The sequence below is a fragment of the Panulirus ornatus genome, chromosome 15 (assembly GCF_036320965.1).
Source record: "Panulirus ornatus isolate Po-2019 chromosome 15, ASM3632096v1, whole genome shotgun sequence".
NCBI lineage: Eukaryota > Metazoa > Arthropoda > Malacostraca > Decapoda > Palinuridae > Panulirus > Panulirus ornatus.
Genome location: NC_092238.1, coordinates 37,480,687 through 37,508,141, shown reverse-complemented (window position 1 = coordinate 37,508,141; position 27,455 = coordinate 37,480,687). Strand labels below are relative to the sequence as shown.

General features: G+C 41.2%; 1 protein-coding gene across 2 annotated transcripts in view; it reads right to left on the bottom strand.

Annotated features, from left to right (window-relative positions):
- LOC139753855 (carnitine O-palmitoyltransferase 1, liver isoform-like) overlaps nucleotides 1–27,455 on the bottom strand; it is a 222,979-nt gene that overhangs the window by 41,235 nt on the left and 154,289 nt on the right. For both annotated transcript variants that reach the window (XR_011713780.1, XM_071670794.1), the window contains exons 10-11: nucleotides 25,804–25,943; nucleotides 7,044–7,123 (exon numbers count right to left, since the gene is read on the bottom strand). Coding sequence is in view for 1 of the 2 variants with exons in the window: in XM_071670794.1 (XP_071526895.1) it covers nucleotides 7,044–7,123; nucleotides 25,804–25,943 (220 nt within the window). In the remaining variant the exon portion in view is untranslated. The remainder of the gene's footprint in view (nucleotides 1–7,043; nucleotides 7,124–25,803; nucleotides 25,944–27,455) is intronic.

Genomic DNA, 27,455 nt, shown 5'->3' with positions numbered 1-27,455 from the left:
AACAATGAGTAAAGCAGCACATCTACTAATTGTCATGTTTTAATTTGTTTATGGATGGGGTTGTTAGGGAGGTGAATGCAAGAGTTTTGGAAAGAGGGGCAAGTATGAAGTCTGTTGGGGATGAGAGAGCTTGGGAAGTGAGTCAGTTGTTGTTCGCTGATGATACAGCGCTGGTGGCTGATTCATGTGAGAAACTGCAGAAGCTGGTGACTGAGTTTGGTAAAGTGTGTGAAAGAAGAAAGTTAAGAGTAAATGTGAATAAGAGCAAGGTTATTAGGTACAGTAGGGTTGAGGGTCAATTCAATTGGGAGGTGAGTTTGAATGGAGAAAAACTGGAGGAAGTGAAGTGTTTTAGATATCTGGGAGTGGATCTGGCAGCGGATGGAACCATGGAAGCAGAAGTGGATCATAGGGTGGGGGAGGGGGCGAAAATTCTGGGAGCCTTGAAGAATGTGTGGAAGTCGAGAACATTATCTCGGAAAGCAAAAATGGGTATGTTTGAAGGAATAGTGGTTCCAACAATGTTGTATGGTTGCGAGGCGTGGACTATGGATAGAGTTGTGCGCAGGAGGATGGATGTGCTCGAAATGAGATGTTTGAGGACAATGTGTGGTGTGAGGTGGTTTGATCGAGTAAGTAACGTAAGGGTAAGAGAGATGTGTGGAAATAAAAAGAGCGTGGTTGAGAGAGCAGAAGAGGGTGTTTTGAAATGGTTTGGTCACATGGAGAGAATGAGTGAGGAAAGATTGACCAAGAGGATATATGTGTCGGAGGTGGAGGGAACGAGGAGAAGAGGGAGACCAAATTGGAGGTGGAAAGATGGAGTGAAAAAGATTTTCAGTGATCGGGGCCTGAACATGCAGGAGGGTGAAAGGAGGGCAAAGAATAGAGTGAATTGGAGCGATGTGGTATACCGGGGTTGACGTGCTTTCAGTGGATTGAATCAAGGCATGTGTATGGGGGTGGGTTGGGCCATTTCTTTCGTCTGTTTCCTTGCGCTACCTCGCAAACGCGGGAGACAAAAAAAAAAAAAAAAAAAAAAAAAAAAAAAAAAAAAAAAAAAAAAGTTAAACAAGAAAAAAAATAGAAAAGAAATTAGGCAAAATTAGGATTTTGACTTTTGACTGTCTGTTACATTATTTTGCTTGGTTTAAGGCTACTGTAACAAGGAAAGTAATGTTTCAGTAAAGAGTAATTCTGGTATGCAACATTAACTGTGATTATTACCAGCGTGTTATCACCTGTGAGTTACAGGGAGAAAGTTTTACACTCATGTAGCCACGACTCTTAAGCTTGTAAACGTATCTTTTTTTTCTTTTTTGTTATTTTACACTATGTCGTATACCTGGCTATGTAGGGCTGTGTGAAATGTTAGAAAGTGTGTGCCCTGCTGTTACGATGTATATTGTGTAGTACTGTTGTGGTGTGTTAGTGTGTGCATATTCCAAGTCAACACAACTGCACAAGTACCTTGATAGGGCCTAAACGAAGTAAAACTCCTCTCTAACAACATCGCTAATCAACAAACAATATTTCCCTTCCCTAAGCCAATACTCTCCATTCATTCACCGCCCGAAAGAAGAAAACTAGTTGTTGTTGAGTGTTCCTCCAATATTGCTCTCTCCACCTTTTTCGTTTTTCAGTCCATCACCTATCCTTCTTGGTTCAACTTCTCAATTCCATCAATCTGAATCTCATTTCATGCACTTTTTCTCTTTCACCAATTTTTATTTCCCAAATCTTCTTACCTTAGTTTACTTGATTGATCATCCACCTCCAACAGTGTAATGTCCTCGAACATTTCATTTCAGCACATCATCCTTCCCAACTTTGCGGTCCCCAGACTGCTTAACTTTAAAACATTGTAAGATTTACCCTATTTCCTTAAGACCCCATTTTGCTTTCCTCCAACTTTAGCTGACTTCAACATTTTTACATATGACTCTTAAATTTTCCCTCCCAACCCTATATCAACGTAAAAATCATGTTCTGTGCAAAAGCTCGTAGCAAAGTTCTATTGAATTTTTTTCACATTTAATCCTCTGTACACATTTTTCATCCTACCATTTGACTTAAGCCTCAACTACTACCTTACCTTCTTTATTTCCATTTACATTCTAAATTCATCTGCGACTTACACTTTTAAACATCTAAAGCTTTCTCATCTTCCCAAACAACGCCTATTCACTTGAAACTTAAGCTGCAGAACTACAAAAGGCGTCCTGGATGACTCTCTTCATTATACAACTAACTTCCTCTTCAGACCCATACATCTACACCTGGCCATAAACAAACTCAATTTAAATCCATAATGAACATGCATCTAACCAATTTCGGATAAAACCTAATTCCCTTGGTATCCTTAAAGCAATTCATCCACTCCTCTGTAACCACACCATGACCTGTACTGCCTCGATAAAAAACTGGAACCTATTATAACTTGCATCCAACCATAACATAATACGGAAACCACATGAGCAGACTTTAACAATTACTGGCAGCTAGTTTGAGTACTTCCTAAATGCAGTCGGAACATCACTCTTTAGCTTACAAATCCCATTTAATGTCACAAGCACTCATAGCCTGATTAACTTCAAACTGAAACCAACAATTCCCTCAATCTCATTGCTATTCTATTGCCTGCTCCCTTTCCCCACAAATATCACCGACATGCCTTGGCCCTGCTCAATCAATACCCTCCCATATAATTTACCAGGAATACTCAACAAACTTATACCTCTGTAATTTGAGCACTCACTCTTATCCCCTTTGCCTTTGTACAATGGCACTATGCACGCATTCCGCCAATCCTCAGGCACCTCACCATGAGTCATACATACATTAAATAACCTTACCAACCAGTCAACAATACAGTCACCCCCTTTTTTAATAAATTCCACTGCAATACCATCCAAACCTGCTGCCTTGCCGGCTTTCATCTTCCGCAAAGCTTTTACTACCTCTTCTCTGTTTACCAAATCATTTTCCCTAACCCTCTCACTTTGCACACCACCTCGACCAAAACACCCTATATCTGCCACTCTGTCATCAGACACATTCAACAAACCTTCAAAATACTCATTCCATCTCCTTCTCACATCACCACTACTTGTTATCACCTCCCCATTTACGCCCTTCACTGAAGTTCCCATTTGCTCCCTTGTCTTACGCACCCTATTTACCTCCTTCCAGAACATCTTTTTATTCTCCCTAAAATTTACTGATAGTCTCTCACCCCAACTCTCATTTGCCCTTTTTTTCACCTCTTGCACCTTTCTCTTGACCTCCTGTCTCTTTCTTTTATACTTCTCCCACTCAATTGCATTTTTTCCCTGCAAAAATCGTCCAAATGCCTCTCTCTTCTCTTTCACTAATACTCTTACTTCTTCATCCCACCACTCACTACCCTTTCTAAACAGCCCACCTCCCACTCTTCTCATGCCACAAGCATCTTTTGCGCAATCCATCACTGATTCCCTAAATACATCCCATTCCTCCCCCACTCCCCTTACTTCCATTGTTCTCACCTTTTTCCATTCTGTACACAGTCTCTCCTGGTACTTCCCCACACAGGTCTCCTTCCCAAGCTCACTTATTCTCACCACCTTCTTCACCCCAACATTCACTCCTCTTTTCTGAAAACCCATACTAATCTTCACCTTAGCCTCCACAAGATAATGATCAGACAACCCTCCAGTTGCACCTCTCAGCACATTAACATCCAAAAGTCTCTCTTTCGCACGCCTGTCAATTAACACGTAATCCAATAACGCTCTCTGGCCATCTCTCCTACTTACATAAGTATACTTATGTATATCTCGCTTTTTAAACCAGGTATTCCCAATCATCAGTCCTTTTTCAGCACATAAATCTACAAGCTCTTCACCATTTCCATTTACAACACTGAACACCCCATGCATACCAATTATTCCCTCAACTGCCACATTACTCACCTTTGCATTCAAATCACCCATCACTATAACCCGGTCTCGTGCATCAAAACCGCTAACACACTCATTCAGCTGCTCCCAAAACACTTGCCTCTCATGATCTTTCTTCTCATGCCCAGGTGCATATGCACCAATAATCACCCACCTCTCTCCATCAACTTTCAATTTTACCCATATTAATCGAGAATTTACTTTCTTACATTCTATCACATACTCCCACAACTCCTGTTTAAGGAGTATTGCTACTCCTTCCCTTGCTCTTGTCCTCTCACTAACCCCTGACTTCACTCCCCAGACATTTCCAAACCACTCTTCCCCTTTACCCTTGAGCTTCGTTTCACTCAGAGCCAAAACATCCAGGTTCCTCTCCTCAAACATACTACCTATCTCTCCTTTTTTCACATCTTGGTTACATCCACACACATTTAGGCACCCCACTCTGAGCCTTCACATATGTGTATACCTGGCATATGATAGGGTGTGTGTGTGTGTGTGTTGTGTGTGTGTGTGTGTGTGTGTGTGTGTGTGTGTGTGTGTGTGTGTGTGTGTGTGTGTGTGAGTGCATATATGCACAAGTAAAGACAATAAACATGAACAAGGTAAAGTGACAGGGCAAAACGTAAGTAAAACTCTCTCTAACAAACAAATTGTAATCTCACACACAAACACACATATACCCTACCCTAAGCCAAGTACAGTATCCATTTATCAATCAGCCCTCAGGGAAAGATGAACAACTGAGTTGGTGTGAGTGGATTGCCATGCCCAATATTGCATACCATTTAGGCCAAACCTTTTTTGTTTTTCAGTCATATCACCTTCTTTCCTCTGGTTACACATCTTCAGAATTCCCACAAAATTTGAATCTGTCTTTATACCTGCCAACTATATTTTCCAACTTTCCCCAAATTTCTCTCACCTCAAGATATCTTTCATGGTGTTTAACTTGATTGTAAGTTTCATTTCCTCCTCCAACTGTGGTAATGTCTGACCATTTTCAATAACTTCCAATAATTTCTCCAACTTTGCGGTCCCATATGGTTTATCTTTAAAATCTGTAAAGATTTACCCTCTATCTTCCTTGTAAGACCCATCTAGCCCTTATCCTCCAACCCTCTTCAGAATAATATGGTGACAACTATTTGATCTTTGTAATTTAAGTTCAAATTAACTTCTAATCAAAAAGAAAAAATGCAGCTGTTGGTTAGCAAAAGCTGGTTGGCAAAGTTGACTATTGGTGATTTTTTTCACTATTAAACTCCTCTGTAGCACTTTTTCTATCTACCTCTTTACTTAATGTCAGTTACTCACACTTTCTTCTCGTTGGATATTCTGCACTTAAACAATATTCAAAATTCAAGTCTGCTGACTTTGGCAACATTTGTTAACATCTAAATTGACTTTTCTCATCTTCCCAAACCAACTGCTATTTTCATACTTGAAACCTTGAAGCTGCAGGAGACCTACAAAAAGGGTCCTGGGATTGTATTATTTAATTATACACACAAGACATTCATTCTCTACACCACAAACATCAACACAAAGGGCATAAACAAACTAATTGTATATGCCATATGAACAATGCCTGGTAACATATTTGGATAAGAAATAGAATCCCTTGGTATCCTTTACAAGCAATTCATCCACTCCTCTGTAAACTACACCTCACTGACCTGATCATCTGCCATCAAGAGCAAACACAACACTGGGAACCAAATATAACAAAACAATTAGAAAACACAATAATACTGGAAACCACTGATAGCAAAGCACTTAGAACAATTACTGGCAGCCTAGATGTGTATGAGTAACCCTTTCTCATCTGCAGTCTGGACACTCACCTTTATAACATCACAAACACCATTTAATGTCACAAGAGCCCTCATGCCCCTGATGTAACTTCCAAACTGAAAACACTAAAAGCTTACACCTCAATTCTATTGCCTATTCTATTGCCCTGTGCTCACTTCACACACAAAATATCACCACATCTTTTGACCTGTGGCCCTGCCAGGTAAATGTGGATGACTTCCTAAGCACTGTGGGTATCCCAGAGAAGAACCTTCTGAGGAGGGAAGGTAAAGGTATTAATTAGTCTAATTATGCAACCCTAGGACCTATTGCATGGGGCTCCTGAAGCTTCAAGGCTGTAATCTAATCAGAGCAAATGGTCTAGAGGTAGAAAAACAGAATAAATTGGATCAATGTGGTACTTGGGGGTGACATGTATGGAAGTAAAAGGACTGGATCAGGGGTGACATGTGTGGTTGTCTGATGGTAGAACGAACTGGATTAATATTGTATATTGGAGCAACATGATGTCAGTGGGTTGAATCAGTGCTCATGAAGCGGTGAAGATAAACAATGAGGTGGTCTGTTGGGCTTGGCTGTGGATGGTGGGCTCTGGATGCAATGCATTACTTGACAGCTGGTCACTATATGTGCAACAAAAGTCATTGTTAATTTGCTCCTGACTACCTTGCTAAGGGAAGAGAGGTAAAAAGGTAAGTAAAAAATTAATCTAAACAATCCTCCGAAGAGTAGTTGCAGGAATGCTTCCGAGATCTGAGGCTAAATGTAGTGCTAAGACCTTAACCCCATGCTTAGAGGGTGGTAAGAGAGAAATGTCCCATTCCCTGCTGGATAATATTGAAGAAAATCAGCAGAATATAAGAACATAAATGAAATGTATTGCACCAGGCTACACCTTATTACATGCAGGTGAAAACACAAATCATTTAATCCCTATTAGTTTCTACAACTGATCAACAATCTTTACAATAGTTCTTTGGATTTTCCAATCAACTCTATCAAAAACCTTCCCTAAATTAATACATACTGCATACAATTTCCTTTTCCAGAAACTTCACACTGATATACTCATGATAAAATTCTAATCTACATGACAATCTCCATTCATAAATGCTCCCTGTTCACCTATCATAATAACTTCATTCTTGGAAAACCCAAACTCAACTTCACAGCATTTCATCCTCATTCATGCTTATCTTATAAGATATAATGCCTCTATCTCTGAATGTTAAAACATCTACATTTATGCCAAATGAAAACAATACTATAAAACGGACTCACCACAAAGTACGTCCATCTGCATGTAGAAGAATTTTGCCCTTGTCAGAAATATTCTCTGGACACTTGTCAAACAATATGACCTGCAAAAATGATACATTTAGGAGATCCTTTATGGCAAAACTTACATACTTTGCTGCCCCAGATTCCCCTTCTATGAGGTCCTGTAGCACTCAGGAAGCTAGCTACATCCTCTGGGCAGAACCTCAGGTTAAGAAATGCTGTGATAAGTGAATTTCTGTGTGGGGTGAACACAGGACAACTGAGTAGTATTTCCTGTCTTTAGTAGTGAAGTTGCATCTTAGGCATAGGACTCATTGTCTTTAATGATGGAGAGATGTATGGTGTCCAAAGTGCTAAAGAAAGCATAACTCCTCCAATCCTGGGGAGTCTAATGCAAAGTATGGTGTGCCCTATTATAATGCACACTTCTCAAACTCCTGCCCTGATCAGTCAAATTTTTTCACGCCATCCTTCCTGCTCCTCCTTGCTCCTTCCACTTCTGACGCATATAACCTTTTTTGTCACCCATTCTTCACTCATTCTCCCCATGTCAAACCATTTCAACACACACTCTTCTGCTCTCTCTCAACCACACTCTTCCTCCTACCACACATCTCTCTTACCCTTTCATTACTTACTCCATCAAATCACCTCACACCACATATTGTCCTCAAACATTTCATTTCCAACACATTTGCCCTCCTCAGCACAATCCTATCTATAGCCCATGCCTCACAATCATATAATAGTATTGTTGGAACTACTATTCATTCAAACATACCCATTTTTGCTCTCCCTGATAATGTTCTCTCTTTCCATACATCCTTCATCACTCCTAGAACCTTCACACTCTCCCCCACCCTATGATTCACTTTCAATTTCATATTCCATTTGTTGCCAAGTCCACTTGTAGATATCTAAAGTCCTAGATGTAAGGCTTACATGGGATAGAGCGAATTGGAATGCTGTGATATACTGAGGTTGATGTGCTGTCAATAAACTGAACCAAGGCATGTGAAGTATTCGGGGTAAACCATGGAAAGGTCTGTGGAGCCTGGAAAGGGAAAGGGACCTGTGGTTTCCGTGCATTACACACGACAGCTAGAGACTGAGTGTGAATGAACGTGTCCTTTGTTGTCTTTTCCTAGTGCGGGCGGGTGGGCGGCGGCGGCGGGGTGTGTGTGTGTGTGTGTGTGTGTGTGTGTGTGTGTGTGTGTGTGTGTGTGTGTGACTGTTTCATGTGTGGCAGGGTGGCGACAGGAATGGATGAAGGCAGCAAGTATGAATATGTACATGTGTGTATATGTATATGTCTGTGTATGTATATGTATGTATACATTGAAGTGTTTTAGATATCTGGGAGTGGATCTGGCAGCGGATGGAACCATGGAAGTGGAAGTGAATCATAGGGTGGGGGAGGGGGCGAAAATCCTGGGAGCCTTGAAAAATGTGTGGAAGTCGAGAACATTATCTCGGAAAGCAAAAATGGCTATGTTTGAAGGAATAGTGGTTCCAACAATGTTGTATGGTTGCGAGGCGTGGGCTATGGATAGAGTTGTGCGCAGGAGGATGGATGTGCTGGAAATGAGATGTTTGAGGACAATGTGTGGTGTGAGGTGGTTTGATCGAGTAAGTAACGTAAGGGTAAGAGAGATGTGTGGAAATAAAAAGAGCGTGGTTGAGAGAGCAGAAGAGGGTGTTTTGAAATGGCTTGGGCACATGGAGAGAATGAGTGAGGAAAGATTGACCAAGAGGATATATGTGTCGGAGGTGGAGGGAACAAGGAGAAGAGGGAGACCAAATTGGAGGTGGAAAGATGGAGTGAAAAAGATTTTGAGTGATCGGGGCCTGAACATGCAGGAGGGTGAAAGGTAGCGTAAGGAAACAGAAGAAAGAAATTACCCAACCCACCCCTATACACATGTATATACACACACGTCCACACACGCAAACAGGAATAGAGTGAATTGGATCGATGTGGTATACCGGGGTCGACGTGCTGTCAATGGATTGAATCAGGGCATGTGAAACGTCTGGGGTAAACCATGGAAAGTTCTGTGGGGCCTGGATGTGTAAAGGGAGCCGTGGTTTCGGGCATTATTACATGACAGCTAGAGACTAAGTGTGAACGAATGGGGCCTTTGTTGTATTTTCCTAGCGCTACCTCACACACATGAGGGGGGAGGGGGATGTTATTCCACGTGTGGCGAGGTGGCGATGGGAATAAATAAAGGCAGACAGTATGAATTATGTACATGTGTATATATGTATATGTCTGTGTGTGTATGTATATGTGTACATTGAGATGTATAGGTATGTAAATTTGCGCGTGTGGACGTGTATGTATATACATGTGTATGGGGGTGGGTTGGGCCATTTCTTTCGTCTGTTTCCTTGCGCTACCTCGCAAATGCGGGAGACAGCGACAAGGCAAAATAAATAAAAATTAAATAAACATTGAAATGTATAGGTATGTATATGTGAGTGTATGGGTGTTTATTCATATATATGTGTATGTGGGTGGGTTGGGCCATTATTTCGTCTATTTCCTTGTGCTACCTTGCTAACGTGGGAGACAGCGACTAAGTATAACAAATAAAAAAATAAATATACATATCTAATTTATCCCTGGGGATAGGGGAGAAAGAATACTTCCCACGCATTCCTCACGTGTCGTACAAGGTGACTAAAGGGGATGGGAGCGGGGGGCTGGAAACCCTCCCCTCCCTATATTTTAACTTTCTAATAGGGGAAACAGAAGAAGGAGTCACGCGGGGAGTGCTCATCCTCCTCGAAGGCTCAGATTGGGGTGTCTAAATGTGTGTGGATGTGCCCAAAATGAGAAAAAAAGAGAGATAGGTAGCATGTTTGAGGAAAGGAACCTGCATGTTTTGGCTCTGAGTGAAATGAAGCTCAAGGGTAAAGGGGAAGAGTGGTTTGGGAATGTCTTGGGAGTAAAGTCAGGGGTAGGTGACAGGACAAGAGCAAGGGAAGGAGTAGCACTACTCCTGAAACAGGAGTGGTGGGAGTATGTGATAGAGTGTAAGTAAGGAAACTCTAGATTGATATGGGTAAAAGTGAAAGTTGATGGAGAGAGATGGGTGATTATTGGTGCATATGCACCTGGGCATGAGAAGAGAGATCATGAAAGGTAAGTGTTTTGGGAGCAGCTGAATGAGTGTATTAGTAGTTTTGATGCACGGGACTGGGTTATAGTGATGGGTGATTTGAATGCAAAGGTGAGTAATGTGGCAGTTGAGGGAATAATTGGTGTACATGGGGTGTTCAGTGTTGTAAAGGGAAATGGTGAAGAGCTTGTAGATTTATGTGCTGAAAAAGGACTGGTGATTGGGAATACCTGGTTTAAAAAGAGAGATATACATAAGTATACGTATGTAAGTAGGAGAGATGGCCAGAGAACGTTATTGGATTATGTGTTAATTGATAGGTGCGCAAAAGAGACTTTTGGATGTTAATGTGCTGTGAGGTGCAACTGGAGGGATGTCTGATCATAATCTTGTGGAGGCGAAGGTGAAGATTTTTAGAGGTTTTCAGAAAAGAAGGGAGAATGTTGGGGTGAAAAGAGTGGTGAGAGTAAGTGAGCCTGGGAAGGAGACTTGTGTGAGGAAGTACCAGGAGAGACTGAGTACAGAATGGAAAAAGGTGAGAACAAAGGATGTAAGGGGAGTGGGGGAGGAATGGGATGTATTCAGGGAAGCATGATGGCTTGCACAAAAGATGCTTGTGGCTTGAGAAGCGTGGGAGGTGGGCAGATTAGAAAGGGCAGTGAGTGGTGGGATGAAGTAAGATTATTAGTGAAAGAGAAGAGAGAGGCATTTGGACGATTTTTGCAGGGAAATAATGGAAATGAGTGGGAGATGTATAAAAGAAAGAGGCAGGAGGTCAAGAGAGAGGTGCGAGAGGTGAAAAAGAGGGCAAATCAGAGTACCATTAAATTTTAGGGATAATAAAAAGATGTTTTGGAAGGAGGTAAATAAAGTACGTAAGACAAGGGAATCAATGGGAACTTCAGTGAAGGGGGCTAATGGGGAGGTGATAACAAGCAATGGTGATGTGAGAAGGAGATGGAGTGGGTATTTTGAAGGTTTGTTGAAGGTGTTTGATGATAGAGTGGCAGATATAGGGTGTTTTGGTCGAGGTGGTGTGCAAAGTGAGAGGGTTAGGGAAAATGATTTGGTAAACGGGGAAGAGGTAGTGAAAGCTTTGCGGAAGATGAAAGCTGGCAAGGCAGTGGGTTTGGATGGTATGGCAGTGGAATTCATTAAAAAGGGGGTGACTGTATTTTTGACTGGCTAGTACGTTTATTTAATGTATGTATGACTCATGGTAAGATGCCTGAGGATTGGCGCAATGCTTGCATAGTGCAACTGTACAAAGGCAAAGGTGATAAAAGTGAGTGCTCAAATTACAGAGGTATAAGTTTATTGAGTATTCCTGGGAAATTATATGGGAGGGTATTGATTGAGAGGGTGAAGGCATGTACAGAGCATCAGATTGGGGAAGAGCAGTGTGGTTTCAGAAGTGGTTGAGAATGTGTGGATCAGGTGTTTGCTTTGAAGAATGTATGTGAGAAATACTTAGAAAAGCAAATTGATTTATATGTAGCATTTATGGATCTGGAGAAGCCATATGATATAGTTGATAGAGATGTTCTGTGGAAGGTATTAAGAATATATGGTGTGGGAGGTAAGTTGTTAGAAGCAGCGAAGTCTTTATTTAGGATGTAAGGCATGTGTACGTGTAGGAAGAGAGGAAAGTGATTGGTTCTCAGTGAATGTAGGTTTGCGGCAGGGGTGTGTGATGTCTCCATGGTTGTTTAATTTGTTTATGGATGGGGTTGTTAGGGAGGTGAATGCAAGAGTTTTGGAGAGAGGGGCAAGTATGCAGTCTGTTGTGGATGAGAGAGCTTGGGAAGTGAGTCAGTTGTTGTTTGCTGATGATACAGCGCTGGTGGCTGATTCGTGTGAGAAACTGCAAAAGCTGGTGACTGAGTTTGGTAAAGTGTGTGAAAGAAGAAAGCTGAGAGTAAATGTAAATAAGAGCAAGGTTATTAGGTACAGTAGGGTTGAAGGACAAGTCAATTGGGAGGTAAGTTTGAATGGAGAAAAACTGGAGGAAGTGAAGTGTTTTAGATATCTGGGAGTGGATTTGGCAGCGGTTGGAACCATGGAAGCGGAAGTGAATCATAGGGTGGGGGAGAGGGCGAAAATTCTGGGAGTGTTGAAGAATGTGTGGAAGTCGAGAACATTATCTCGGAAAGCAAAAATGGTTATGTTTGAAGGAATAGTGCTTCCAACAATGTTATATGGTTGCGAGGCATAGGCTATGGATAGAGTTGTCCGGAGGAGGGTGGATGTGCTGGAAATGAGATGTTTGAGGACAATATGTGGTGTGAGGTGGTTTGATCGAGTAAGTAATAATAGGGTAAGAGAGATGTGTGGTAATAAAAAGAGTGTGGTTGAGAGAGCAGAAGAGAGTGTTTTGAAATGGTTTGGTCACATGGAGAGAATGAGTGAGGAAAGATTGACCAAGAGGATATATGTGTCAGAGGCGGAGGGAACAAGAAGTGGGAGACCAAATTGAAGGTGGAAAGATAGAGTGAAAAAGATTTTGAGTGATCGGGGCCTGAACATACAGGAGGGTGAAAGGCGTGCAAGGAATAGAGTGAAATGGAACGATGTGGTATACTGGGGTCGACGTGCTGTCAATGGATTGAACCAGAGCATGTGAGGCATCTGGGGTAAACCATGGAAAGTTCTGTGGGGCCTGGATGTGGAAAGGGAGCTATGGTTTTGGTGCATTATGACATGACAGCAAGAGACTGAGTGTGAATGAAAGTGGCCTTTGTAGTCTTTTCCTAGCACCACCTCGTGCACATTTGGGGGGAGGGGGTTGTTATTTCATGTGTGGCAGGGTGGCGATGGGAATGAATAAAGGCAGACAGTATGAATTATATCTTTTTTTTTTTTTTTAACTATTCACCATTTCCCACATTAGTGGGATAGTGTTAAGAACAGAAGACTGAGCCTTTGAGGGAATATCCTCACTTGGCCCCCTTCTCTGTTCCTTCTTTTGGAAAATTAAAAACGAGAGGGGAGGATTCCCAGCCCCCCACTCCCTTCCCTTTTAGTCGCCTTCTACAACACGCAGGGAATACGTGGGAAGCATTCTTTCTTCCCTATCCCCAGGAATAAAATTATGTACATGTGTATATATGTATATGTCTGTGTGTGTATATATATGTATATGTTGAGATGTGTAGGTATGTATATTTGCGTGTGTGGATATGTACGTATATACATGTGTATGTGGGTGGGTTGGGCCATTCTCTCATCTGTTTCCTTGCGCTACCTCGCTAACACGGGAGACAGTGACAAAGCAAAATAAATAAAATAAATAAATATTTCATTTTCATTTACATTACTTATCATACTTAACCGCCATCTCCTGTGTTAGCAAGGTAGCGCAAGGAAACAGACGAGGAATGACCCAACCCACCCACATACACAAGTACATACATAAACGCCCACACGCACACATATACATACATGTACATTTCACCGTATACATAAATATTTTTTTTTTTTTTTTTTTTCATACTATTTGCCATTTCCCGCGTTAGCGAGGTAGCGTTAAGAACAGAGAACTGGGCCTTAGAGGGAATATCCTCACCTGACCCCCTTCTCTGTTCCTTCTTTTGGAAAAAAAAAAAAAAACAAGAAAGGGGAGGATTTCCAGCCACCCGCTCCCTCCCCTTTTAGTCGCCTTCTACGACACGCAGGGAATACGTGGGAAGTATTCTTTCTCCCCTATCCCCATTTATTTTGCTTTGTCGCTGTCTCCCACGTTTGCGAGGTAGCGCAAGGAAACAGACAAAAGAAATGGCCCAACCCACCCACATACATGTGTATATACATACACGTCCACACACGCAAATATACATACCTATACATCTCAATGTACACAAATATATACACACACAGACACATACATATAGACACATGCACACAATTCACACTGCCTTTATTCATTCCCATCGCCACCTCACCACACATGGAATAACAACCCCCTCCCCCCTCATGTGTGCGAGGTAGCGCTAGGAAAAGACAATAAAGGCCCCATTCGTTCACACTCAGTCTCTAGCTGTCATGTAATAATGCACTGAAACCACGGCTCCCTTTCCACATCCAGGCCCCACACAACTTTCCATGGTTTACCCCAGATGCTTCACATGCCCTGGATCAATCCACTGACAGCACATCAACCCCGGTATACCACATCTTTCCAATTCACTCTATTCCTTGCCCGCCTTTCACCCTCCAGCATGTTCAGGCCCCGATCACTCAAAATCTTTTTCACTCCATCTTTCCACCTCCAATTTGGTCTCCCACTTCTCCTTGTTCCCTCCACCTCTGACACATATATCCTCTTGGTCAATCTTTCCTCACTCATTCTCTCCATGTGCCCAAACCATTTCAAAACACCCTCTTCTACTCTCTCAACCACAATCTTTTTATTACCACACATCTCTCTTACCCTTACATTACTTACTCGATCAAACCACCTCACACCACATATTGTCCTCAAACATCTCATTTCCAGCACATCCACCCTCCTGCGCACAACTCTATCCATAGCCCACACCTCGCAACCATACAACATTGTTGGAACCACTATTCCTTCAAACATACCCATTTTTTCTTTCCGAGATAATGTTCTCAACTTCCACACATTCTTCAAGGCTCACAGAATTTTCGCCCCCTGCTCCACCCTGTGATTCACTTCTGCTTCCATGGTTCCATCCGCTGCCAAATCCACTCCCAGATATCTAAAACACTTCACTTCGTCTAGTTTTTCTCCATTCAAACTTACCTCCCAATCAACTTGACCCTCACCCCTACTGTACCTAATAACCTTGCTCTTATTCACATTTACTCTCAACTTTCTTCTTTCACACACTTTACCAAACTCAGTCAACTGTATTGCTGACTGGTTGGTAAGGTTATTTAATGTATGTATGATTCATGGTGAGGTGCCTGAGGATTGGCGGAATGCTTGCATAGTGCCATTGTACAATGGCAAAGGGGATAAGAGTGAGTGCTCATATTACAGAGGTATAAGTTTCTTAAGTATTTCTGGGAAATTATATGGGAGGGTATTGATTGAGAGGGTGAAGGCATGTACAGAGCATCAGATTGGGGAAGAGCAGTGTGGTTTCAGAAGTGGTAGAGGATGTGTGGATCAGGTATTTGCTTTGAAGAATGTAAGTGAGAAATACTTAGAAAAGCAAATGGATTTGTATGTAGCATTTATGGATCGCATTCTTCACGTGTCGTAGAAGGCGACTAAAGGGGATGGGAGCGGAGGGGCCAGAAACCCTCCCCTCCTTGTACTTTAACTTTCTAAAAGGGGAAACAGAAGAAGGAGTCACGCGGGGAGTGCTCATCCTCCTCGAAGGCTCAGATTGGGGTGTCTAAATGGGTGTGGATGTAACCGAAATGAGAAAAAAGGAGAAATAGGTAGTATGTTTGAGGAAAGGAACCTGCATGTTTTGGCTCTGAATGAAACGAAGCTCAAGGGTAAAGGGGAAGAGTGGTTTGGGAATGTCTTGGGAGTAAAGTCAGGGGTTAGTGAGAGGACAAGAGCAAGGGAAGGTGTAGCACTACTCATGAAACAGGAGTTGTGGGAGTATGTGATAGAGTGTAAGAAAGTAAATTCTAGATTGATATGGGTAAAACTGAAAGTTGATGGAGAGAGATGGGTGATTATTGGTACATATGCACCTGGGCATGAAAAGAGAGATCATGAAAGGTAAGTGTTTTGGGAGCAGCTGAATGAGTGTGTTAGTGGTTTTGATGCACAAGACTGGGTTATAGTGATGGGTGATTTGAATGCAAAGGTGAGTAATGTGGCAGTTGAGGGAATAATTGGTATACATGGGGTGTTCAGTGTTGTAAATGGAAATGGTGAAGAGCTTGTAGATTTATGTGCTGATAAAGGAATGGTGATTGGGAATACCTGGTTTAAAAAGCGAGATATAAATAAGTATACGTATGTAAGTAGAAGAGATGGCCAGAGAGTGTTATTGGATTACACGTTAATTGATAGGCGCGTGAAAGAGAGACTTTTGGATGTTAATGTGCTGAGAGGTGCAACTGGAGGGATGTCTGATCATTATCTTGTGGAGGCTAAGGTGAAGATTTGTAGGGGTTTTCAGAAAAGAAGAGAGAATGTTGGGGTGAAGAGAGTGGTGAGAGTAAGTGAGCTTGGGAAGGAGACTTGTGTGAGGAAGTACCAGGAGAGACTGAGTACAGAATGGAAAAAGGTGAGAACAAAGGACATAAGGGGAATAGGATGCATCTAGGGAAAAAGTGATGGCTTGCGCAAAAGATGCTTGTGGCATGAGAAGTGTGGGAGGTGGGTTGATTAGAAAGGGTAGTGAGTGGTGGGATGAAGAAGTAAGATTATTAGTGAAAGAGAAGAGAGAGGCATTTGGACGATTTTTGCTGGGATAAAATGCAAATGAGTGGGAGATGTATTAAAGAAAGAGGCAGGAGGTCAAGAGAAAGGTGCAAGAGGTGAAAAAGAGGGCAAATGAGAGTTGGGGTGAGAGAGTATCATTAAATTTTAGGGAGAATAAAAGGATGTTTTGGAAGGAGGTAAATAAAGTGTGTAAGACAAGGTAGCAAATGGAAACTTCAGTGAAGGGCGCAAATGGGGAGGTGAAAACAAGTAGTGGTGATGTGAGAAGGAGATGGAGTGAGTATTTTGAAGGTTTGTTGAATGTGTTTGATGATAGAGTGGCAGATATAGGGTGTTTTGGTCGAGGTGGTGTGCAAAGTGAGAGGGTTAGGGAAAATGATTTGGTAAACAGAGAAGAGGTAGTAAAAGCTTTGTGGAAGATGAAAGCCGGCAAGGCAGCAGGTTTGGATGGTATTGCAGTGGAATTTATTAAAAAAAAGGGGGTGACTGTATTGTTGACTGGTTGGTAAGGTTATTTAATGTATGTATGATTCATGGTGAGGTGCCTGAGGATTGGCGGAATGCTTGCATAGTGCCACTGTACAAAGGCAAAGGGGATAAGAATGAGTGCTCAAATTACAGAGGTATAAGTTTGTTGAGTATTCCTAGTAAATTATATGAGAGGGTGAAGGGATGTACAGAGCATCAGATTGGGGAAGAGCAGTGTGGTTTCAGAAGTGGTAGAGGATGTGTGGATCAGGTGTTTGCTTTGAAGAATGTATGTGAGAAATACTTAGAAAAGCAAATGGATTTGTATGTAGCATTTATAGATCTGGAGAAGGCATATGATAGAGTTGATAGAGATGCTCTGTGGAAGGTATTAAGAATATATGGTGTGGGAGGCAAGTTGTTAGAAGCAGTGAAAAGTTTTTATCGAGGATGTAAGGCATGTGTACGTGTAGGAAGAGAGGAAAGTGATTGGTTCTCAGAGAATGTAGGTTTGCGGCAGGGGTGTGTGATGTCTCCATGGTTGTTTAATTTGTTTATGGATGAGGTTGTTAGGGAGGTGAATGCAAGAGTTTTGGAAAGAGGGGCAAGTATGCAGTCTGTTGTGGATGAGAGAGCTTGGGAAGTGAGTTAGTTGTTGTTCGCTGATGATACAGTGCTGGTGGCTGATTCATGTGAGAAACTGCAGAAGCTGGTGACTGAGTTTGGTAAAGTGTGTGAAAGAAGAAAGTTAAGAGAAAATGTGAATAAGAGTAAGGTTATTAGGCACAGTAGGGTTGAGGGTCAAGTTAATTGGGAGGTAAGTTTGAATGGAGAAAACTGGAGGAAGTAAAGTGTTTTAAATATCTGGGAGTGGATCTGGCAGCGGATGGAACCACGGAAGCGGAAGTGAATCATAGAGTGGGGGAGGGGGCGAAAATTCTGGGAGCCTTGAAGAATGTGTGGAAGTCGAGAACATTATCTCGGAAAGCAAAAATGGCTATGTTTAAAGGAATAGTGGTTCCAACAATGTTATATGGTTGCGAGGCGCGGGCTATGGATAGAGTTGTGCGCAGGAGGGTGGATGTGCTGGAAATGAGATGTTTGAGGACAATATGTGGTGTGTGGTGGTTTGATCGAGTACGTAATGTAAGGGTAAGATAGATGTGTGGAAATAAAAAGAGTGTGGTTGAGAGAGCAGGTTGAGAGAGCAGGTTGAGAGAGCAGAAGAGGGTGTTTTGAAATGGTTTCATCACATGGAGTGAATGAGTGAGGAAAGATTGACCAAGAGGATTTATGTGTTAAAGGTGGAGGGAACGAGGAGAAGTGGGAGACCAAATTGGAGGTGGAAAGATGGAGTGAAAAAGATTTTGAGTGATCGGGGCCTGAACATGCAGGAGGGTGAAAGGTGTGCAAGGAATAGAGTGAATTGGAAAGATGAGGTATACCGGGGTCGACGTGCTGTCAATGGATTGAACCAGGGCATGTGAAGCGTCTGGGGTAAACCATGGAAAGTTCTGTGGGGCCTGGATGTGGAAAGGGAGCTGTGGTTTCGATGCATTATTACATGACAGCTAGAGACTGAGTGTGAACGAATGGGGCCTTTGTTGTCTTTTCCTAGCGCTACCTCGCACACATGAGGGGGGAGGGGGTTGTTATTCCATGTGCAGCGGGGTGGTGATGGGAATAAATAAAGGCAGACAGTATGAATTATGTACATGTGTATATATGTATATGTCTGTGTGTGTATGTATGTGTACATTGAGATGTATAGGTATGTATATTTGCGTGTGTGGACGTGTATGTATATACATGTGTATGTGGGTGGGTTGGGCCATTCTTTCGTCTGTTTCCTTGCGCTAACTCGCTAACACGGGAGAGAGCGACAAAGCAAAATAAATAAATAAATATAATTTATGGATCTGGAGAAGGCATATGATGGAGTTGATAGAGATGCTCTGTGGAAGGTATTAAGAATATATGGTGTGGGAGGCAAGTTGTTAGAAGCAGTGAAAAGTTTTTATTTAGGATGTAAGGCATGTGTACATGTAGGAAGAGAGAAAAGTGATTGGTTCTCAGTGAATGTAGGTTTGCAGTAGGGGTGTGTGATGTCTCCATGGTTGTTTAATTTTTTTTCGATGGGGTTGTTAGGGAGGTGAATGCAAGAATTTTGGAAAGAGGGGCAAGTATGCAGTCTGTTGTGGATGAGAGAGCCTGGGAAGTGAGTCAGTTGTTGTTCGCTGATGATACAACGCTGGTGGCTGATTCATGTGAGAATACATATACACTCAGAGACATATACATATATGCACATGTACACATATCCATGTGTGGCGAGGTGGCGATGGGAATGAATAAAGGCAGACAGTGTGAATTGTCTGCATGGGTATATATGTATGTGTCTGTGTGTGTATATATATGTGTACATTGAGATGTATAGGTATGTATATTTGCGTGTGTGGACGTGTGTGTATATACATGTGTATGGGGGTGGGTTGGGCTATTTCTTTCGTGTTTCCTTGCGCTACCTCGCAAACGCGGGAGACAGCGACAAAGCAAAATAAATAAAAATAAAATACATATTCATACTTGCTGCCTTCATCTATTCCCATCGCCACCCTGCCACATACGAAATAGCATCCTCCCCAGCAAGGTTGTGCTAGGAACAGACAAAAGATGCCACATTTTTTCACACTAAGTGTCTAGCTGTCATGTGTAATGCACTGAAACCACAGCTCCCTTTCCCCATCCAGGCCCCACAGACCTTTCCATGGTTTACCCCAAACACTTCACGTATATGTATCCTTTTCATACTTAATATCCATTTCTCGCGTTAGCAGGTCAGTGCCCAGAACAGATGGACAAAGGCCATATCCATTCACATCCATTCTCTAGCACTGAAACCACAGCTACCTATCCACATCCAAGCTCCACAGACCTTTCTATGGTTTACCCCGGGTTCTTCACATGCCTTGGTTCAGTTCACTGAAAGCACATCAACCCCAATATATCACAGCATTCCAATTCACTCTATCCCATGTAAGCCTTACATCTAGGACTTTAGCCTACTCTCCTACCCTCCAGTCCACTTTAATCCCCATTGTTCCATCCACTGCCAGGTCTACTCTCAGATACCTAAAGCCCTCCTTTTCCTCTAAGTTCTCTCCATCTAAACTTACTTTCAAACCTCCTGTCTGATCCCCCTTGCTTCACTTCAATGACTTTTGTTTACATTCACTCTCAACTCTCTCCTTTTGCTTACTCTCTCAAATTCTGACACTAATTTCAGCAGTTTCTTTCTGGAGTCTGCCACCACAGCTCTGTCATTTGCAAACAGCATCTACTTCTGGCATATATTTCACCCCCCATTCACAGTATGCCACAGACAGGCTCCTTGATCTAAGACCCTTGCATTTACTTCCCTCACCAACTAAGTCTATAATATAAATGAAACAACTACAGGGACATCAAAAATTCTTAATAGGGACCCAACTTCACTGAAAATCCCTAACCCTCATCTCTCCCTACTGATACACATGTTTTACTCTCCTGGTAAAAACTCCTCACTGCATCTAGTAACTTTTCATTTACCCGACAAATTTGTATAACCTGGTCCACACAGCCTCTATCTCTCCTGAAGCCATACTGCTCCTCCCCACTCTGATGTTTGGTGCATGTCAAAACCTTCTTGCATACACCATACAGGTATATTTGACAGACATGTACCTTGTAATTCAAGCATTCATTTTCATCCACTTTACTTTTATATGGAAGCACAATACATGCATTCTGCCTTACAAATGTTCGATAGCCTGATTAACCAATCAACAACACTGTCACACCCTTTCTTGAGAAACAACTACTATTCCATCCACTCCTGCAAAGCTTATGATACCTCCTCTCCTCCAATCACCAGCGAACCTCTCACTCCACAAGCCACCTAGTCCCAAACATCCACATCTGCCACCCTAACATCTAACACATTCAACAGTCCTTCAAAGTCCTCCTCCATCTTTTTTCACTACTTATTATTTGCCTGTTACCACTCCCAGAGCTGCTGTCCTTACTATTGCTCCCATTTGTCCTCTAGTTTTCCTCATACTAATGACCTTCTTTTAAAAGATTTTCTTATCTGTGAAATTCATTGATGCTCTCTCAATCCATCTTCCATATGCCTTCTTTTTCAGCTTCCATACCATTCTCTTTTCTATCTGCCTCATCCCAATCATTTGTAATCCTTACACCTTTCATTTCTCCTTTTTACCAGAGGCTCAATTCCCCATCCACTCATATGCCCAATTCAGGCCTTCCATGTGCCATATATTTGGCCTGCTCATTTAAGCACTGCTTCCTCAAACACCTTCCATACCTCTCCTACTCCTCTTGTTTCATTACTAACCCTATGGAACCAAATCTCTCATACAATCTCTGCACACAATTCCCTTTTCCAAGCTCACTCACTTTTGCCACTGCACATACATGTCATTTCCTCATTTCCTAAGACCCTTTCAAGCTTCCACACTCTCATCCATCAAGGAATTATCAAATATCCCACCTGCTACCCCTCCAAGCATGTTCACATCCAACAACCCTTCCCTTGCACACCTGTAAATCAACACAAAATCCAATGATGTCCAAGACCTCATCAGTCCAATAATTCCCAGTTACATATCCTTCTTCAGCACACAGATATACAAGCTCATTCCCACTTTCATTTACACAGGGTATCCTGTTCCCCCAATTATACCTCTAATTGTTACAAAAGATAATGAAAACTTCAGTATTCAGATAAATATGTTATCATACATAAGTAAATGAAAAAACATTTTGTTCTAATACCGCCATCAATTAATCTGTATGAATCAATGATTTTTAATGTGTAAAATGAAAGTGAAAGAATATGTAAAATGTTGCGAAGGTTACGTAATTCATATTTTGAATGGGTTTATGATTGATTCTTTTGTATGACTCGGTGATTCAGATTCTTTGGCATCCCCTTTTAAAGGATCATGCGATATGAGTTTTTCTATCAATGATTATTACTTCCATTCCTAATTCCATGGGGTGAATCTAGTATATGCAACCTATGAAATCACTAATATACATCCTCAACCCATACCCAGTGTGTTACAAGTGGAACATGTACTTCCACATTTCTAAAAGTACTTCATATTTTTCCACTTTGCAAAAGTAAGTTGATTGATTAAGTGAAACCAATATCTTCAATTACACCAACTCTATTGCACCTGATCCCATAATCATTCCTTTGGTATCTTCAACTGAGATATTCTAAGCACTAATCAATTCTCTCAATACATCAATCCATTTCTTCTGCATCCTGCATATCCTCCTTGTACCTTTGCCTATAACAATATATATCTACTTGACTGACTTATTGAGTGTTACTGGAATCTGCCTGTTTGTGCTTACATGGTAAATAAAATGTCACCTTTTGCAAGGCTGTATCGTCATCAGTGGATGAAATGGACTAGTCTTAATAAGGAACTTCTTACTCCAAAGGGGTCCATTTATTTCCTTACATCTGACAGGAGCACGGCATCAAAGCTGCAGAAGGGATCACCCTCTCAATAAATACCCTCCCATATAATTTCCCAGGAATACTCAACAAACTTATACCTCTGTAATTTGAGCACTCACTTTTATCCCCTTTGCCTTTGTACAATGGTACAATGCAAGCATTCATCCAATCTTCAAGCACCTCACCATGAGTCATGCATACATTAAATAACCTTACCAACCAGTCAACAATACAGTCACTCCCTTTTTTAATAAATTCCACTGCAATAACATCCAAACCCACTGCCTTGCCGGCTTTCATCTTCCGCAAAGCTTTTACTACCTCTTCTCTGTTTACCAAGTCATTCTTCCTAATCCTCTCACCTTGCACACCACCTCGACCAAAACACCCTACATCTGCCACTCTATCATCGAACACTTTCAACAAACCTTCAAAATACTCATTCCATCTCCTTCTCACATCACCACTACTTGTTATCACCTCCTCATTAGCCCCCTTCCCTGATGTTCCCATTTGTTCTCTTATCTTACACACTTTATTTACCTCCTTCCAAAACATCTCTTTATTCTCCCTAAAATCTAATGATACTCTCTCATCCCAACTCTCATTTGCCCTCTTTTTCACCTCTTGCACCTTTCTCTTGACCTCCTGCCTCATTCTTTTATACATCTCCCAGTCATTTGCATTATTTTCCTGCAAAAATCATCCAAATGCCTCTCTCTTCTCTTTCACTAATAATCTTACTTCTTTATCCCACCACTCACTACCCTTTCTAATCTGCCCACCTGCCACACTTCTCATGCCACAAGCATCTTTTGCGCAAGCCATCACTGCTTCCCTATAATACATCCCACTCCTCCACCACTCCCCTTATGACCATTGTTCTCACCTTTTTCCATTCTGTACTCAGTCTCTCCTGGTACTTCCTCACACAAGTCTCCTTTCCAAGCTCACTTACTCTCACCAATTATACTTATACTTAGTCGCTGTTTCCTGCGTTAGCGAGGAAGCACAAGTAAACAGACAAAAGAATGGCCCAACCCACCCATATACACATGTATATGCATAAAAGCCCACACACGCACATATACATACCTATACATTTCAACATACACATACAGAGACATATATACATATATACACATGTACACATTCATACTTGCTGCCTTCATCCATTCCCGTCGCCACCCTGCCACAATTGAAAAAGAATCATTCCCCCGGGCAAGGTATCGCTAGGAAAAGACAAAAAAGGCCACACTTGTTCACACACAGTCTCGAGCTGTTAAGTGTAATGCAAAGAAACCACAGCTCCCTTTTCACATCCAGGCCCCACAAGACTTTCCATGGTTTACCCCAGACACTTCACATGCCCTGGTTCAATCCACTGACTGCATGTCGACCCTGGTATACAACATCATTCCAATTCACTCTATTCCTTGCATACCTTTCACCCTCCTGTATGTTCAGGCCCCGCACACTCAAAACCTTTTTCACTCCATCCTTCCACCTCCAATTTGGTCTCCTGCTTCTCCTCATTCCCTCTACCTCTGACACATATATCCTCTTTGTCAATCTGTCCTAACTCATTCTCTCCATGTGACCAAACCATTTCAATACACCGTCTTCTGCTCTCTCAACCACACTCTTTTTATTACCACAAATCTCTCTTACCCTTTCATTACTTACTCATTCAAACCACCTCACACTACATATTGTCCTCAACCATTTCAAACTTATATCCCAATTAACTTGTCCTTCAACCCTACTGAACCTAATAAGCTAGCTCTTATTCACATTTACTCTCAACTTTCTCCTTTCACACACTTTTTCAAATCAGTCACCAAATTCTGCAGGTACACATTCATACTTGCTAGCCATCATCCATTCCCAACACCACCTCGCCTCACAGGAAACAATAGAAATGCATGGAAGAAAAGAAAAAAATGGTAACATATATATTCTCTTCTGCATCAGCAAGGTATGACAATAATTATCCAGCAGCGATGTGTTCCTATATTATATTCTCCAGACCACTTTCACCATACTTTTCTGATTACATAAATCATCATTAGTTCATGACTTATGTAAGAACGTACAAATAAGTATCACGTATAAAATATATAAACAAAAATAAGATTTACCATATCATTTACCAGTTGAGTTTCATTACAGCTTTGCTCTAGCTTTGCCATTTTGCTTGTTTCCCCTTTTCATTAACTATTCCATCTACCATACTGTACCACCCATTTTCACCATTATTTTTGTAAATATCTAAATAATTATTTATTCCTGCATTAGGTAAGAGCCTACTGAAGAAAAAGGTGTGAACTAATATATGACAAAATACAATCTAAAGTATCACTTACCGGGTATAATTGCTTTTAACCAAAACCCGTCAGCCTATGGGATCAAAATATTCCTTTTTCAGCAGGCATTCAATTTTTACTTCCACTTTCACAATCATTTTTCTGAATATGTTAGTTATTGTTAGTTCAAGTGATAAGGAGGAACCTACTGAAGACGAGTGTAGAAAAAATAAAAGAAAATTACAATTTCCCGTATCATTTACCAATTATAATCCGAGTTTTGAGTGTTAGCCTTCCTTGGATCCCAAGCATTTGTGTTCCAAGCTTCACTTCCATTTATACATCCATTATCACCATCATTTCTCTGAATATGTGAATTATCAGTAGTTGTTGAATTAGGAAAGAATCAACATAAGAGAAATGAGAAGACATTTTACAAAAAATACAATCTACTGTATCATTCAATAATTATACTGCAAACTGAATGCTTTCAACGAATCATGATAATGAACTACAAATGAATTTCATCTCTCACTTATTCTCTCAAAAATCTTACTGAATATGGAAATAATTATCAGTTTATGCATTTGGTAAAAACCTAGCAAATAACTGTGCATAAAATTTATATGTAAAACATAACTTACAGTATCATTCACAGATTATATGCATAATGTTTTGAAATAAAAATTTTCAGCCAAGACCCTTTAATGCATGATGTTTAACCCAGTGTCAGCCATGGGTCAAGCATCGATGACTGCAATGCTTAGTAAACACAGAAGAAGGAGTTTTAAATGCTCAAATCTTTAGTTACATAGATCATATTATTGAGAAGATTTTTGGTTGCAAGATCCTCTACCTGTATGTTATAATTCTAATGAGATGCATCCCTTATACAATTTGACAATACTATTGATATAATTGATTTTTAAATGTTTCTTTAGCTAACCATAAAAACTGCTTTGTTGATGAGGTCCATATTGTATTTGTTAATTCCAGATGTGAAGTTCTCCCTTTGAATTCGTGCCCAATCTGGCCTTGCAAGACCCGTCAAAGCAGCAACACTACGTTCACTTTCACTCACACTCTCTGTTGAATAAAGAAAACTTAAAATGCAAAATACAAATATTCACATACACCTACTGTAAAATATTTTGCTTCATGAAATTAAAGATTCAGCTGCTGTGACTTTTCACAGCAAAAAAATATCTCCTTTACCCTTTAAAAAATCTACACTGGCCATCCTTCTGTTTAATCATACAGCAGCATATCAAATCATGGGCATGAAAATCTGAAAATTATAAAGTAAACTTGGGTGGAGCTAATCTGAAAATAGACTTTCTGAACATTTTGGATTTTCAGAACTCCCTCCGTAAATCTTTGGTAAGGTGCATCCATTTTCCAACTACAGATAGTGAGACAGCTTCCAGACAATATCGTTGTTTCTTCTAATCTACGAGTTTGTTTTTCTGCCTTACCCATACTTGGAGTACTAGCATTCTGTTCACAAACATACAATCTCTCCTAATCATACATAACAATTGGCTTGGCAACACTTATCTCACATAGCTCATTCTTCATAATCTAGATTTTACTGCGATTAGCACTATGTGCTAGCCCTGTCTTTTGGCAAAATGGTAGAAGTAGATAGAGGTAATAGGTAAGAACATTTAGGCAGGAGCATCAGGTAAATACATCAGGGAGAAGTAATAGTTAGAAACATTAGGTAGGAGCATTAGTTAGAAGTAGGCAATATGAACAGTGTGTAGAAGCCTCTGCAAACATGGCGCTAAAGTTGCCCTCTGCCAGTGGCCTGTTAAGGGTGAGGCACTAAAAGCTAAGGAGCAGCAGTGGAGTTCACTAGTTGTGGAGACTCTATTGCCATGGCCACGCCCTTGAGGGAGTTCTAGTTTGGGGACAGGCATCAGAGATATAGATAGATAGATACACAGATAGATAGTTCCACAGATAGATAGATACACAGATACAGATAGAATTTACTTGCCACTAATGAAATTGTCATATCTTTGGACTATATCTTGGAAAACTGGAATATCTCCTTCAAAATGACAAGAACGTTAACATGGCTTCAAAAGGTTCTTCATCCGCTGCTGAGAGAAAAAGGTACAGTAGGTGCTTTATACAGGAGAAACAGTAGTCATCATACAACAGGTCGAGCAAGTATGCCCAAAGCAAGAATTTTCAATGTTTAATTTTGGAAAGTCAACTGTATATAATATTGCATAAAGGTGAAGAATTAGGTGGTTGGAAGAGGATGAGTGCTGTAGTGCAAGCACACAGACACACACACACGATGCAAAGGTCATGAGGGAAGTGAAAAGCAAGAAGGATTGCATCACCTTACAAAGGGAACCTAAACAGACTCCAAAGCTAGTCTGAAACATGGCTGATGAAATTCAAAGCAAATTTAAAGTACTGAGAATGGGACATAGTGAAAAAGGGCCTCAATATGATTATTACCAAGCAGGAAAAAAGCTTCAAGATTATGTGTATGATAAGGACTTGGGTGTAAACATCATTCCTAACCTGTTGCCAGTCCCACATTCAACCAACAGTTAAGGAGGCAAACTGTTTGCTGAC